This window comes from Nycticebus coucang, chromosome 3 (assembly GCF_027406575.1).
Source record: "Nycticebus coucang isolate mNycCou1 chromosome 3, mNycCou1.pri, whole genome shotgun sequence".
Lineage (NCBI taxonomy): Eukaryota > Metazoa > Chordata > Mammalia > Primates > Lorisidae > Nycticebus > Nycticebus coucang.
In genome coordinates, this window is record NC_069782.1 from 104,559,612 (window position 1) to 104,573,867 (window position 14,256).

General features: G+C 38.9%; 1 protein-coding gene across 7 annotated transcripts in view; it reads left to right on the top strand.

The window, feature by feature from the left end:
- JMJD1C (jumonji domain containing 1C) overlaps nt 1–14,256 on the top strand; it is a 369,857-nt gene that overhangs the window by 334,554 nt on the left and 21,047 nt on the right. For all 7 annotated transcript variants that reach the window (XM_053582218.1, XM_053582213.1, XM_053582215.1 and 4 more), the window contains 6 exons: nt 91–369; nt 4,261–4,429; nt 4,994–5,084; nt 5,751–5,881; nt 6,369–6,491; nt 11,753–11,892. In XM_053582218.1, coding sequence (XP_053438193.1) covers nt 91–369; nt 4,261–4,429; nt 4,994–5,084; nt 5,751–5,881; nt 6,369–6,491; nt 11,753–11,892 — 933 coding nt within the window. The remainder of the gene's footprint in view (nt 1–90; nt 370–4,260; nt 4,430–4,993; nt 5,085–5,750; nt 5,882–6,368; nt 6,492–11,752; nt 11,893–14,256) is intronic.

Genomic DNA, 14,256 nt, shown 5'->3' on the forward strand with positions numbered 1-14,256 from the left:
TATTTTAAAAAATAAGTGTGTGGTAGGAAAATGTATACATTTCCTCTCAAAATATAATTTTTCTCAACTTATTTTTTTTTCTCTTAATAGAGTGGCAAGAGTGGAAGGACTATGCCTAACATTCTTGATGACATAATTGCTTCAGTTGTTGAAAACAAAATTCCACCAAATAAAACTTCCAAGATAAATGTAAAACCAGAGCTTAAAGAAGAGCCTGAAGAAAGCAGAAAGCCTGCCATGAATGAAAACAATAAATTGTACAGTGATATACCACATTCTTGGATCTGTGAGAAGCATATTTTATGGCTTAAGGATTACAAGAATAGTAATAATTGGAAGCTTTTCAAAGAATGTTGGAAACAAGGACAAGTGAGTATTTTAGGCTGATTAAATAGAGCTGAAGCTAATTAGATAGACAGAATGGTTCCTTCCTTAGGGATAGAAATGGGAAAGAAGTAATAAAGACATATGAGGGCAATAAGATAATAAAAATAGTGAAATTACCAGAATGTTTCTAAATTCTTTTTTTTTTGCCACATTTATATGAATTAACAGGAAGCAATGATTTATTTCCTGTTGTATTTTTGATCTATCAGTAAATACTTAATAAAATCTGTTTATAAAATGTAGTCCCACCTTTTTTAGAATTTGTATTTTAACCCACTTTGCACATTCTTGTCTACTTTTAAAATGTTAATCAACATTAGAAGCAATTTTCATGAACAGATGAGAAATGTAGATGTTCTTGTCTATAATGTTTATGCATAGAACATTTATTCATAAATTTTAGTTCATCAAATCTTGAATGACAAATTCCATTATTTCATACTGCTCTAATAAAAATGATTTTCTCTTTGACAAAAGTTTATTTCAGATGGCAATATACAACACTGACACAAAACTGCTTATTACCAAAGCAAACAGTAGCATAGACTGGGTAAGAGCATTGGATAAGACACTAGGAATTCATATGTGAATTGCCAGTGGTAATTATCATATATAATTAATAGCAGGATCTATTATTAGCTCATTGAAAGTTGTTCATTGAAACATTCAGCCAAGTAGACAGGTAGAATTTAGAGTGTTTTTATAACTTTTTATTCTTCCCAAATTTAATTACGTTACGAAGTTTAAGAATACGTAATATCATGTTTAAATTTTGTTTTGTTTTGTTTTGAGACAGAGTTTCTCTCTATCACCCTTGGTAGATTACCATGGCATCAATATAACTAGCAACCTCAATTTCCTAGGCTCAAGTGATCCTCTTGCCTCAGCCTCTCAAATAGCTAGGACTATAGGCACCTGCCACAAAACAATGCCCAGCTAGTTTTTGTATTTTTAGAAGAGACAGAATCTTGCTCTTACTTAGGTTGGTCTTAAACTTCTTAGCTCAAGCAATCCACCTGCCTCAGTCTCCTAAAGTGCTAGGATTACAGGTATGAGCCACTGCACCCAGACTATGTTTAAATTTTTTTTAATTCTATTTTTTATTTTATTATTGTTTCTTTTTTTTTTTTAGTTTTTGGCCGGGGCTGGGTTTGAACCCACCACCTCCAGCATATTGGGCCAGCGCCCTACTCCTTTGAGCCACAGGCATTGCCCTTATTATTTCTTTTTTGAAATGGACTTTCGCTATGTTGCCCAGCCGAGACACGAACTCTCCTAGGCTCAAGAGATCCTTCTACCTTAGTCTTCAGAGTTGCTGGGGCTATTGCCACAGCCTAGTAAATATAATTTTTCAGAAACTCTTTAAGTTGCAAATTCCTGTGTTCTCTATATTCCAGAATTTTACTTTATTTAGAATAAAGGTTAAGAAAACCCGAGAATAATATATCAGATGAGCTTAGAAATGTTTTTACATCATTTACTGGAGTTTTAGAATCTATATGTCTTCACTTGTTAGTTTCTGGGTTAGAGATCCTTAAGGGAATTTAAATTCATGTGATTTCAAAGAAGAGGGTAACTTTCAGAGAATCAGGCTTGAAATGTAATGCTTTTGTGCCATGGGTGTTTAATGTTTTTTTTTTATCCTGATCTTTATAGAGCTTAAAAAAAAATTGTGACTTAAGTGATAGAAACAGTGTGTATAAATTGTGTTTCAATCTCAAATACCATATGTATTTCTTAAATCTATGACCATATACTATATACATGTCAGTAACTTATTTCTGTAAAAATTAGTCTTTTAGGCTGGACGTGGTGGCTTATACCTGTAATCCTAGCACTCAGGGAGGCCAAGGTGTATAGATTGCTTAAGCTCATAAATTCAAGATTAGCCTGAGCAAGAGTGAAACCAAGTTTCTATTAAACATGAAAAACTGAGGGAAGAGGATTGTGTGAGCCCAAGAATTCAAGGTTGCTGTGAGCTGTGATGCCATAGCACTCCACCCAGGGTGACAGAGTGAAACTCTGTCTCAAGAAAAAAAAAAAAGAAAAAACACTTGTACTAGACTGTTTATCGCAGCTCAGTTTACAACCAAAATGTGGAAACAGCCTAAATGCCCCCCAACCCAGGAATGGATTAACAAGCTGCAGTACATGTATACCATGGAATATTATTCAGCCATTAAAAGAAATTGAGACTTCACAGCATTTGTATTAACCTGGTTGGAAATGGAACACATTCTTAGTTAAGTATCACAAGAATAGAGAAGAATGAATCCTATGTATTCAATCTTGATTTGAGGATAATTAATGACAGGGTGGAGAGATGGGGAAAGGGGAGAGCAGAGAGAGAAGGAGAGAGGAGGGTAGGGGAAAGGAAGAGCATAGAGGGAAGGAAGGAGTGGGGTGGGGTCTCAGTGTGTGACACATCTTACACCCTTAATGAATCCCCAACGATAAAAAAAAAATATATATATATATATACACACACACACACATACATATACACACACACACACATATATATATCTAGCCAGGCTGAGGCGGGCAGATCACTTGAGCTCAGGAGTTTAAGACCAGCCTAAGCAAAAGTTGAGACTCTGTCTTTACTAAAAATGAAAACCTGAGGTAAGAGGATCACTTGAGCCCAAGAGTTTTGAGGTTTGAGTGCTATACGACAGTATAGCACTCTGAGGGTGAGAAAGTGAGACTCTCAAAAAAAAAAACCCACAAAATTAGTCTTATAGATAAAGCAACCAGATAATCCATATTTCTACTATTAAGAAATGGAATTTTGGGGGGCGGTGCCTGTGGCTCAGTGGATAGGCTGCCAGCCCCATATACCAAGGGTGACCGGTTCAAACCCGGCCCTGGCCAAACCGCAACAAAAAAGCAGCCAGGCGTTCTGCCTGTAGTCCCAGCTACTCAGGAGGCTGAGGCAAGAGAATTGCCTAAGCCCAGGAGTTGGAGGTTGCTGTGAGGTGTGTGATGCTATGGCACTCTACTGAGGGTGATAAAGTGAGACTATGTCTCTACAAAAATAAAAGAAAGAAAGAAATGGAATTTTTGTAGCTCACACCAGTAATTCTACCACTCTGGGAGGCCAAGGCAGGTGGATTGCCTGAGCTCATGGGTTCAAGACCAGCCTGAACAACAGCAAGACTCTGTCTCTACAAAAAGCAGGTGCCTGTATTCCCAGCTATTTGGGAGGCTGAGGCAAGAGTATCATTTGAGCCCAAGAGTTTGAGGTTGCTGTGAGCTATGACAGTACTGCACTCTACCGAGGGCGACAAAATAAAACTGTGTCTCCAAAAAAAAAGAATGAAAGAAATGGAATTTTTAGTATAGCCTTTCAGACTTGTTTTCTGAGAATTAATACACATTTAAATTTCTGTTTTGGAAAATGCCACTGTACTCTACATGACATCTTGTCATCATTTTTTTTTTTTTTTTGTAGAGACAGAGTCTCACTGTACCGCCCTCAGGTAGAGTGCCGTGGCGTCACACGGCTCACAGCAACCTCTAACTCTTGGGCTTCCGCGATTCTCTTGCCTCAGCCTCCCGAGCAGCTGGGACTACAGGCGCCCGCCACAACACCCGGCTATTTTTTTTTTTTTTTATTGCTGTTTGGCCGGGGCTGGGTTTGAACCCGCCACCCTCGGCATATGGGGACAGCACCCCACTCACTGAGCCATTTTTTTTTTTTTTTGACAATATATCGTGAGTGTCTTTCAGGTCAGCAACTTGTTTTGAATAGCCTCTTTTATACTCATACTTTTGTCAGTAGGCTAAAACAATGTGTTGGTTATATATACATGTAAAATTCAATTTTGGAATGTCCATGTATCTTTTAACTTTTTTATTTATCTATTTAAGCCTGCAGTGGTTTCTGGTATGCATAAGAAAATGAACATTAGCTTATGGAAGGCGGAATCCATTAGTCTTGATTTTGGGGACCACCAAGCTGATCTCCTGAATTGCAAAGACAGTATTATTTCAAATGCCAGTGTTAAAGAATTCTGGGATGGTTTTGAAGAAGTTTCAAGTATGTTGTTTTTGTTTCACTGTTTTCTTAATCGTATTCTCCCCAAATGATGAATTGCAAATGTAACTTAACAGATTTTCAGTCTTTGAAACATTCATTATCTAATAAAAAGAAACAAGTAATGGGAAAGAAAATATTTAGTCCTAATTCTGTCTTTTAACACTAAATTTTCTTTGACCTTAAAGAAGCTCTTTATGCTGTGCTTCCTTATACATGTAAGTGGGAAATTGGGGGCAACCTCATACACTTTAGCAAATTGAATTATATAACTTATATAAAATACTTCAAGAAGTAAAAATAGAAAAAGATTGTAATGTTTACAAGATATTTAAAAAGAATTTTCTGAGCTATTACAAATGGATAATGCAATATATCCTATCTATATACAAAAGGAAGAAAAGTTTTAATACATGAATACATAAGGAATAAAAGTCAATAAGCAAGCATTCATTAAGCACATACTATGCAGTAAATCATTCATTCATTTACATTTTTTCTCTCCAAACATTAGTAAAAATAAAAGACAGAAATTACCTTTTTAATAATTAACTGCATTGTTTATAGAGCGGCAAAAAACCAAAAGTGGAGAAACAGTTGTCTTAAAATTGAAAGATTGCCCTTCAGGAGAAGACTTCAAGACTATGATGCCAGCAAGGTTTGAAATTTTTCATTTTGACTCTTGATTTTTTTAAAGATTATCCCTAGTGGGGAGGATAAGTAATAATAATTGTGACCTCAAGTCCTTTTCTTTCTTAATTAAAAATAAATAACTAAGGAACAAAACTGAATCTCTGTAGCCTTAACAAGGGGGAGGTATGTTAGTGAAGGAAAGAATGCTTATGGTTCAGCACCCGTAGCACAGAGGTCATGGACCTGGCCACATGCACCAAAGCTAGAGGGTTCAAATCTGGCTGGGGCCAGCTAAACAACAATGACAACTACAACAAAAATATAGCCAGGCGTTGTGGCAGGCACTTGTAGTCCCAGCTACTTGGGAGGCTGAGGCAAGAGTATCGCTTAAGCCCAAGAGTTTGAGGTTGCTGTGAGCTGTGACATCACGGCACTCTACCGAGGGCAACATAATGAGACTGTCTCAAAAAAAAAAAAAAAGTTACTCATGTTGAAGAACACAGGGCCTTGTTTGAGGTATTCCTTCTATTGGATCTTTTAATTTATAGTGGTTAAGGAGGCAGAAATGCCATTTTAGTATCACTTCATATCTTAAGGAAAGGTCGTGCGGTGTTTTGAATAAGTAGAAAATTTGAAAGCACTTAAAAATACAAATCTTTATTTAAAATAAGGCAATGTTCTTATTCTTCAGATACGAAGATCTTTTAAAAAGTCTGCCATTGCCAGAATATTGTAATCCAGAAGGAAAATTCAATTTGGCCTCTCATTTGCCAGGATTTTTTGTACGTCCAGATCTAGGCCCCAGGTTGTGCAGTGCCTATGGTAGGTATAAATTCACATTTCTCCCAATTTGGAATTATATAGGATTTTAACAGATCTCTGTTCAAAAATCGTCCGATGATTCTTAGTTTCTACTAAATCTTTTTCTAATCTGTTGAAATCCTTTTATATTAGGTAGTATATTAAGAATTAAAGCCAATATATCGTTAAGTACCTGCTAATTCCTTGCAAAATATTTTATCATTTTTATTAATTTGTTTTTTAATAATAAAGCATTTTATAATATAAATTATAAAAATAATAGGACATTTATAGATTGTGGCTTTTAGGGCCAGAATTTTGTTTTGTTTTCTTTGGTGCCATGACTTAGATAGATAAAAGCCATAGGGACAGGTTTTTGTTACAAGTAGACTAAAACTCCAATTGCAATTAATAAATTGTGCTGTCAGAGCTAATTTGGGGGGAGTATCTGCTTATATTATTAGATATTAAAAGTATTTTGTCAAGTAGAATTTTGTTTTATACACAGGTGTAGCTGCTGCTAAGGATCATGATATAGGAACAACAAATCTCCATGTTGAAGTTTCTGATGTTGTCAATATTCTAGTCTATGTTGGAATAGCAAAAGGAAATGGCATTCTCTCAAAAGCAGGTAATGAAACTTAAAGAATCCTAGTCTTCTTTTTTTTTTTTTTTTCTTTTTTTGTAGAGACAGAGTCTCACTGTACCGCCCTTGGGTAGAGTGCCGTGGCGTCACACGGCTCACAGCAACCTCCAACTCCTGGGCTTACGCGATTCTCTTGCCTCAGCCTCCCGAGCAGCTGGGACTTCAGGTGCCTGCCACAACGCCCGGCTATTTTTTGGTTGCAGTTTGGCCGGGGCTGGGTCTGAACCCGCCACCCTCGGCATATGGGGCCGGCGCCCTACCGACTGAGCCACAGGCGCCGCCCAGAATCTTAGTCTTTGAATAAGAGTTGAATAATCGCATAAATTAATGTCATCCAGAATGTCAGCCTCTGAGTTAACAGCAAAGATTTCAAAAGAAATTGCAATGGATACATGAGTATTTTAATCTTTATTGCTTAAAGATTATTTTCCTTTCTATTTTTCATATAAGTGAAATTTTAGCCTTACAAGTAAGACTTTTAATTTGTTCCCTTCTTATCATTAAGTATTTGTGTTCATAAAAATACTGTTAAGCTCATTGGTAACATTTATTGATGAATAGAAAGTAGGTCAGATCCTGGGGCTCTCAAGCATTTTTTTTCCCCTCCAGTATTAGAGGAAGAATGGCCTCTTCTAAATAGAAGTAACTTTTATATCTAGTACATGGGCTTAGTTTCTGTCTTCTGAATTTCTTCCTGAAATCGTGCTCCATCAGTTATTCTTTTCTTCAGACACATAGATGTATATTCATTGGTCTTTAACCTTTCATCCCTGGCTCCTTCTCCTCAGAATAGTAACAGAGTCCAAACTGTTCCTTCTCTTCTCAAAAAAGGAAAGCTCCTTAAAACCTTTATATCATCTTACTGCTCCTGCTTTCGTAAGAATTTCTTCACTATCTCTTCACATTTCAACTCATTGCAGTCTTCTTTCTTTCTTTCTTTTTTTTTGTAGAGACAAGAGTCTCTCACTCTATCTCCCTCAGTAGAGTGCCGTGGCCGTCACACAGCTCACAGCAACCTCCAACTCCTGGGCTTAGGCGATTCACTTGCCTCAGCCTCCTGAGTAGCTGGGATTACAAGCACCTGCCACAAGGCCTGGCTATTTTTTTTGCTGCAGTTTGGCCAGGGCTGGGTTTGAACCCGTCACCCTCAATATATGTGGGTGGCGCCCTACCCACTGAGCCACAGGCACCTCCCAGTCTTATTTCTATATCTTCCTGAAATGACTTACTACTAAGTCTTTTTTTTTTTTTTTGAGACAAGAGTCTCACTATGTTGCCCTTGTCACAGCTCACAGCAACCTCAAACTCTTGGGCCCAAGCAATTCTCTTGCCTCAGCCTCCCAAGTAGCTGGGACTATAGGTGCCCTCCACAAGGCCTGGCTAATTTTTTGGTTGCAGTTGTCATTGTTTAGCAGGCCTGGGCTGGGCTCGAACCTGCCAGCTTCGGTGTATGTGGCTGGCTCCCTACTCATTGAGCTATGGGTGCCTAGTCTGCTACTAAGTCTTATCACTCACACACAATTGGATAATACAGTTATTTCTTTCTGATCACCCCATCTGTTATAAATAGTCGGGTGGGTGGGGGAGTGTTTATTTTTGGTTTTGTTTAAAGCAGTGTCTTACTCTGACACCCAGGCTGGAATGCAGTCATAGCTCATTGCAACCTCACACCCCTGGTAACAAGTGATTCTCCCACCTCAGCTTCCTGCATAGGACTACAGGCACAGGCCACCATGCTCAGCTTATTTTTTTCTTATTTTTATGGAGGAGTCTCTCTGTCTTGTCCAGGCTGATCTCCAACTCTTATCCTCAAACAGTCATTCCACCTCGTCTTCCCAAAGTGCTGGGATTATAGGCATGAGCCACTGTATTTATCCAAATGGCACTGTTTATCACTACCTCTTCTACACATATCATCCTTGGCTTTTGTGACATCCCTGATTCTGACACCTTATGGGGTTACAGACTTTTCTAGCATTAACAGATGTTTTTCTTTACCTTTTCTACTTTACATGCATGACTGGAAGTTCTGCATGACTTCCATCTACCACATAGATGATTGATTCCAATGCATCTACACCTTAGTGGCTAGGTGCTATATGGAGACTCATTATAGTTTCACTCTACCTCTGTGTACATTGGATAATTTCTATAATGCATGATCTAAATTTCCTCCAAAATGTGGAAACTGATTTTTATGTTACTCAGCTCTTAACTGATACTTTTGACTATAGTAGATAACCACTTCCACACCTCTCCAAGAATTAGAGTCAGTAGGCACATTTGAGTTATAGTCCCAGCTCTGCCACATAAATGAGTAACCTATGGTTTAGATTTCTTTCTAAGCTTATGATGCCACAGAGTTATCTTTTGTACATGCTCCTAAATGCTGGAACTTTCTTTTTCATATTCCTGCATACCCCTAAGTCATTGTTCCTAGCATAATATTTGGTCTTTTGAGAAAACTTTGAACATAAATCATCCTTTGGTTCTCTTTCCTTATTTTTTTAAATATATTTCTACTCAGCTCTTATCAGAAAAATGGCTTTCTTTATCTAAAAAAAATTTTGTCACATGGTCACAAAGAAAGCAACATTTTAGGGTTACAATGTTTAAAACACCTTGAGAATACCTAACATACTTAGAGCACATGCCTTTTTCTCCACCGGCAGTGGCTGTCTTACCTCTTTGACTCCCTGGTAAACTCGTGTATTTATCCTTTAAAGTGTAACTCAGATTCTCATTCACTCTAGAATTGTTTTTTATAAAAATTGAACTTACTTTAATCATTCTCCTTCTTAAAACACCCTCTCTCACTTTATTTTTTAATTTTCAGATCAATAAAATTTAAAGGGAAAAAAATTTAGAAAAACCAAACCAAAGTTTCCAACTTTTATTTTTGTTAGGATAACACACATTATAAGAATATCAGCTGTCATTGTTACTTTTTATTTATTTATTTGGGAGACAGAGACTCAAGCTGTCACCTTGGGTAGAGTACTATGGCATCACAGCTCACAGCAACCTCCAATTCTTGGGCTTAAGCGATTCTCTTGCCTCAGCCTCCCAAGTATCTGGGACTACAGGTGCCCGCCACAATGCCCGGCTATTTTTATGTTGCTGTTGTCATTATTGCTTTAGCTGGCCTGGGCCACATTCGAATCTGCCAGCCTTGGTATATGTGGCTGGCACCCTACCCACTGAGCTACAGGTGCTGCCAGCTGTTATTTTTAAAGAGAAAAAATAATTTTGTTTTTTTGAGACAGTCTTGCTCTGTTGCCTCAGGCGAGAGTGCCATGGCATCAGCCTATCTCATAGCAACCTCAAACTCCTAGGCTCAAGTGAATCTCCTACTTCAGCCTCCTAAACAGCTGGGACTGCAGGCTCCTGCCACAATGCCTGGCTAATTTTTCTATATTTTTGCTAGAGACAGTGTCTCACCCTGCTTAGGCTGTTCTAAAACTTCTGACCCCAAGGGATCCTCCCTCCTTGGCCTCCCAGAGTGCTAGGATTACAGACATGAGCCACTACACCTGACTTATTTTTAAAGAAAACATTTTAAACTCTCTACATATAAAGGATATAAGAGTAAGGAATAGTATCTTATGATGAACTTCTTACATTGTCCTTAATTTTCTTATTTAGGACTAGGAAAAAACTTTGCTGCAGGTAACGTTTGAGGACTAGACTGGTTTCTCTATGTCCTTTGTACTTACAGATTATAGTTACCACAACGTGATGTTTATTTGCCTAGATTATTTGTCAAGATTCTCTTCAACTCTATAAGGTCTTGACTGGATCTTTCTTAATTCTAACCCCCAATATCCTTGGACAGTGTCTAGCACATAGTAAACACTTAATAAATATTTGAATTGGGAAATTCTTGCAATAAAGTTTCAATATAAAAAAGATTTTGCTATCATAAATTACAAAACATCTGATATATCCTTTCTAGCAAACAGTAACGTTCACAGTTAACATTTTCATTGTGTACACCACAGTTTTTTGTGTGTATTGCATTTGTGTATATGTATAGAGTTTTTTTTAGTCAGCATTTAGAATGTGGCCTGATGTTTTTTCAAAACCTCAAAACTTTATTCATGAAACATTTGCATTTGGTTACAGATAATAAAAATATGGAATCCTCTAGGAATTGATCATAATACATTTTGCTCTTCCATTCATTAGTAATGCTAATGAGCAAATCCATTTATCTCACTGAACTTTTTTACTCAGGCATGAAAGAGAGATTATGATCCCTGACTGCCTTGCTAAGTAGTTTTACAGCCCAGCTAATTAATAATGATCATAAAAGTCCTTTGTAAGTTATGAAATGCTATGAGTGCAAGTCATTGCTATGACCATGCCCTTGAGAAAGGGAAAAAGGTGGGGTTAAGTTTGAGTACAAGTTCTTAAGTTTTCAAAATCTCTTGCTCCTTGGTTTGCAGGGAACATATAAAGTGGGAAAAACAGTGTTGCTCTGTCCCTAGTTATTTGTTCTTATAGTTCTAACAATTTTGAATTAAAAAGTGCTACGTGCTTCATTGCAGAATGTCACTGTAGTCAACTTCGAAGTACTCCCCTTGGGAAGCTATGCACTGATGCCAGCACCTATTGCACACTTCAAAGCATTTTTTTCCCCAATCTTGATTGTTAGACCTCATACCATGACAACTCTGATGGTCATTCCAGGAAAAGAGTTCCAAAATTGCTTTGAAGGGCAGAGTAGTAGGCTCTGGCATTGATACATAGCTTCCCAAAGGGAGCACTTTTTTTGGAGACTTGAGTCTTTTTGGAGACTGTTGCCTTGGGTAGAGTGCTGTGGCGACATAGCTCACAGCAACCTCCAACTCAGGCTCAAGCCATCCTCTGGCCTCAGTTTTTTTCTGCTTCTAGTAGAGACGGGGTCTCGCTTATACACAGTCTGGTCTCATACTCATGAGCTCAAGCAGTCCACCCCCTCAGGCTCCTAGAGTGCTAGGATTACAGGCATGAGCCACCGTTCCTGTCTCCCAAAGGGAGTACTTCAGAGGTAACCGTAGTGAGATTCATTGATAACGTATATAGGACTTTTTCTAGGATGAGTTTGGGAACCAGTTTTTGGACCTCCTGTGTAACTGGATTTGTCTCCTCTTTAAGAATACTGATTGAGTCAGGCCTTCTGCTGCTCTGCTAGGTCAATTTTAGGAGACTTGGCTTTCTGGTAGTCTTTACTGACCAATTTGAAAATATGCTCCTTTTTTCAGGAATACTCAAGAAATTTGAAGAAGAAGATCTGGATGACATTTTAAGGAAAAGACTAAAGGACTCTAGTGAAATACCTGGTGCTCTGTGGCATATTTATGCTAGGAAAGACGTTGACAAGATAAGAGAATTTCTTCAAAAGGTACAGTTCAGGTTGCAAATAATTTATCTGTCTACCTTGTACAGGATTTTTCTTTTTCTTTTTTGAGACAGAGTCTCACTTTGTTGTTCTTGGTAGAGTGCCATGGCATCATAGCTGACAGCAATCTCAAACTCTTGGGCTCAAACTCTTACCTCAGCCTCCCAAGTAACTGGGACTACAGGCACCCATCACAATGCCTGGCCTTTTTTCTTTTTTTAAAGAGACAGGGTCTCACTCTTGCTCAGACTGGTCTCAAAACTGTGAGCTCAAGCGATTCGCCTGCCTTGTACCTGGCCTATACAAGGATTTATTAATTTGTTAAACCACATTCACTTGGCATTCAGCAATAGGGGGGTGAGCATGTAAGTTTTCAGAGAGAGAGACTATGTTACATTTGTTTGTGGATTGTGTTTCTTGATTTTGTATATCTCAAAACTTTTGTAATGACCCTTGTATAAGATCAGTAAATTCACTTGATTAACCCCACCCCACAAAAGTCACTAAATAACTTTTACTTCAAGGTAGATAGTCAAATGCCCCTTTCTCTTCCTTTCTGAAAGCCTGATTGCTGTTGAGGATGTTGAATGGCAGTTCATCATCAGTTCCTGGTGCTTCCCCATCCCATTACAGTAAAGGACTAATTTGTAAATAAGCCAGATGTTTGTTGGGTGTGAAAAGTAACTATTGGGGAAAACAAACAAACAAAACTAACTTGGGATTGCAGGATATAAAAAGTAATGTTTGGGGGCAGCGCCTGTGGCTCAAGGGAATAGGGCTCTGGACCCATATACTGGAGGTGGCAGGTACAAACCCTGCCCCAGCAAAAACTGCAATAAATAAATAATGTTTGGGGCTGTCCCTGTAGCTGAGTGGGTAAGGTGCTGGCCACATACCCAAGGCTGGCAGGTTCAAACCTGGCCCCTGCCAGCTAAAACAACAATGACAATTGCAACAAAACAAAAGCTAGGCGGGTGCCTGTAGTCCCAGCTACCTGGGAGGCTGAGGCAAGAGAATCGCTTGAGCCCAAGAGTTTGAGGTTGCTGTGAGCTGTGACGCCATAGGGCTCTACCGAGGGCAATGTAGTGAGACTCTGTCTCAAAAAAAAACAAACAAACAAAAAAAAAAACGCACGATTTGAACGCGAGGGGGCGCGGAAGTTAGCCCGGCGCTGACTTCTCCGCGGCTCGTGGACCGGTGCTCTCTCCGCATTTCCCCCAGACGCCAGTCTCTAACCCCCGGACCTGGAATTCCAAGCTTTCAGAGCCGTGGGGCTGGTCACCGGGACCCTCCGCAGGCCGTCATGGGCCTGTGCCAGAGACGCAAGCCCAAGGCCCCAACCAGGCGCACCGTGGCCCCTCGCGGCAGCTCCCTTCCCTAGGCACTTCCTCCCGTCAACATGGTCATGGGAGACCTTTGTGGTTAGAAGAGATCTGGAAAACTTACGAAGAGCACCACCTCTTAAGGAAAACCCCCGTCAGCCGCTGGATAAGAAATATGTAGTAAATTCACTCGTGGTGTATACTTCAATTGGCAAGCCCAGGCCCTGTTGGCCCTGTAAGAGGCAGCAGAAGCATTTCTAGTTCATCTCTTTGAAAATGCTTATCTTCTCACCTTACTTGCTGGCCGAGTTACTCTTTTCCCAAAGGATGTGCAATTGGCAAGAAGGATCAGAGGCATTAAGGATGGACTTGGTGGAGTTCCTACAGCTAGTGTTCCTGGGTGATGCAAGGGACTCTCTCTGGAGCCACAACTAGATCCAATGGAGCCTGAGGTGCTGCCTGGGCTTGGCTATCTCTGAGCAGTGTGTGCATGTTGCTTTTTAAATTTTTTTTTTTTTTTTGAAGAAGAAGACTGCATGACTTTTCTCTGTAACAGAGGTAATATATGAGATGATCAATACAGTTCCAGAGGACTGAAAATTATTTTCAGATAAAGAGACTCCGAGGTTGAGTTATTCATGTTACTGTTTAAGGATTTTGATGATACCAGATTTGCTGTGTTATGGGAGAAAAGAAAATTTACTTGTTATTTTAGATCTTTCTGTGCAATTTACATCTTTTACCATTTGTGCTTTTATTATGAACATAAGGGAAAAAATAAGAGAAGACCACTTTGATCAGTTGTATGGAAGGGCCCAGCAGGTCTAGCATATACATCTCTGCCCTGCAGGTCAGCCTCATCATTAGTGGCAGCATCTAGTTCCTTGGTGAGGTGTGCTTATCAAGAAATGTGTAGCTTTCAAAAGCTTAAATTTGGGTTAAATAGAAAATCTTTAAGGTTTGATGTTCTCATTTCTTCTAGTAAATTTCTATTTAAAATTGAGAAAGTCTAAGTATATTCTAAATGTAAAATCAAACATTCTCA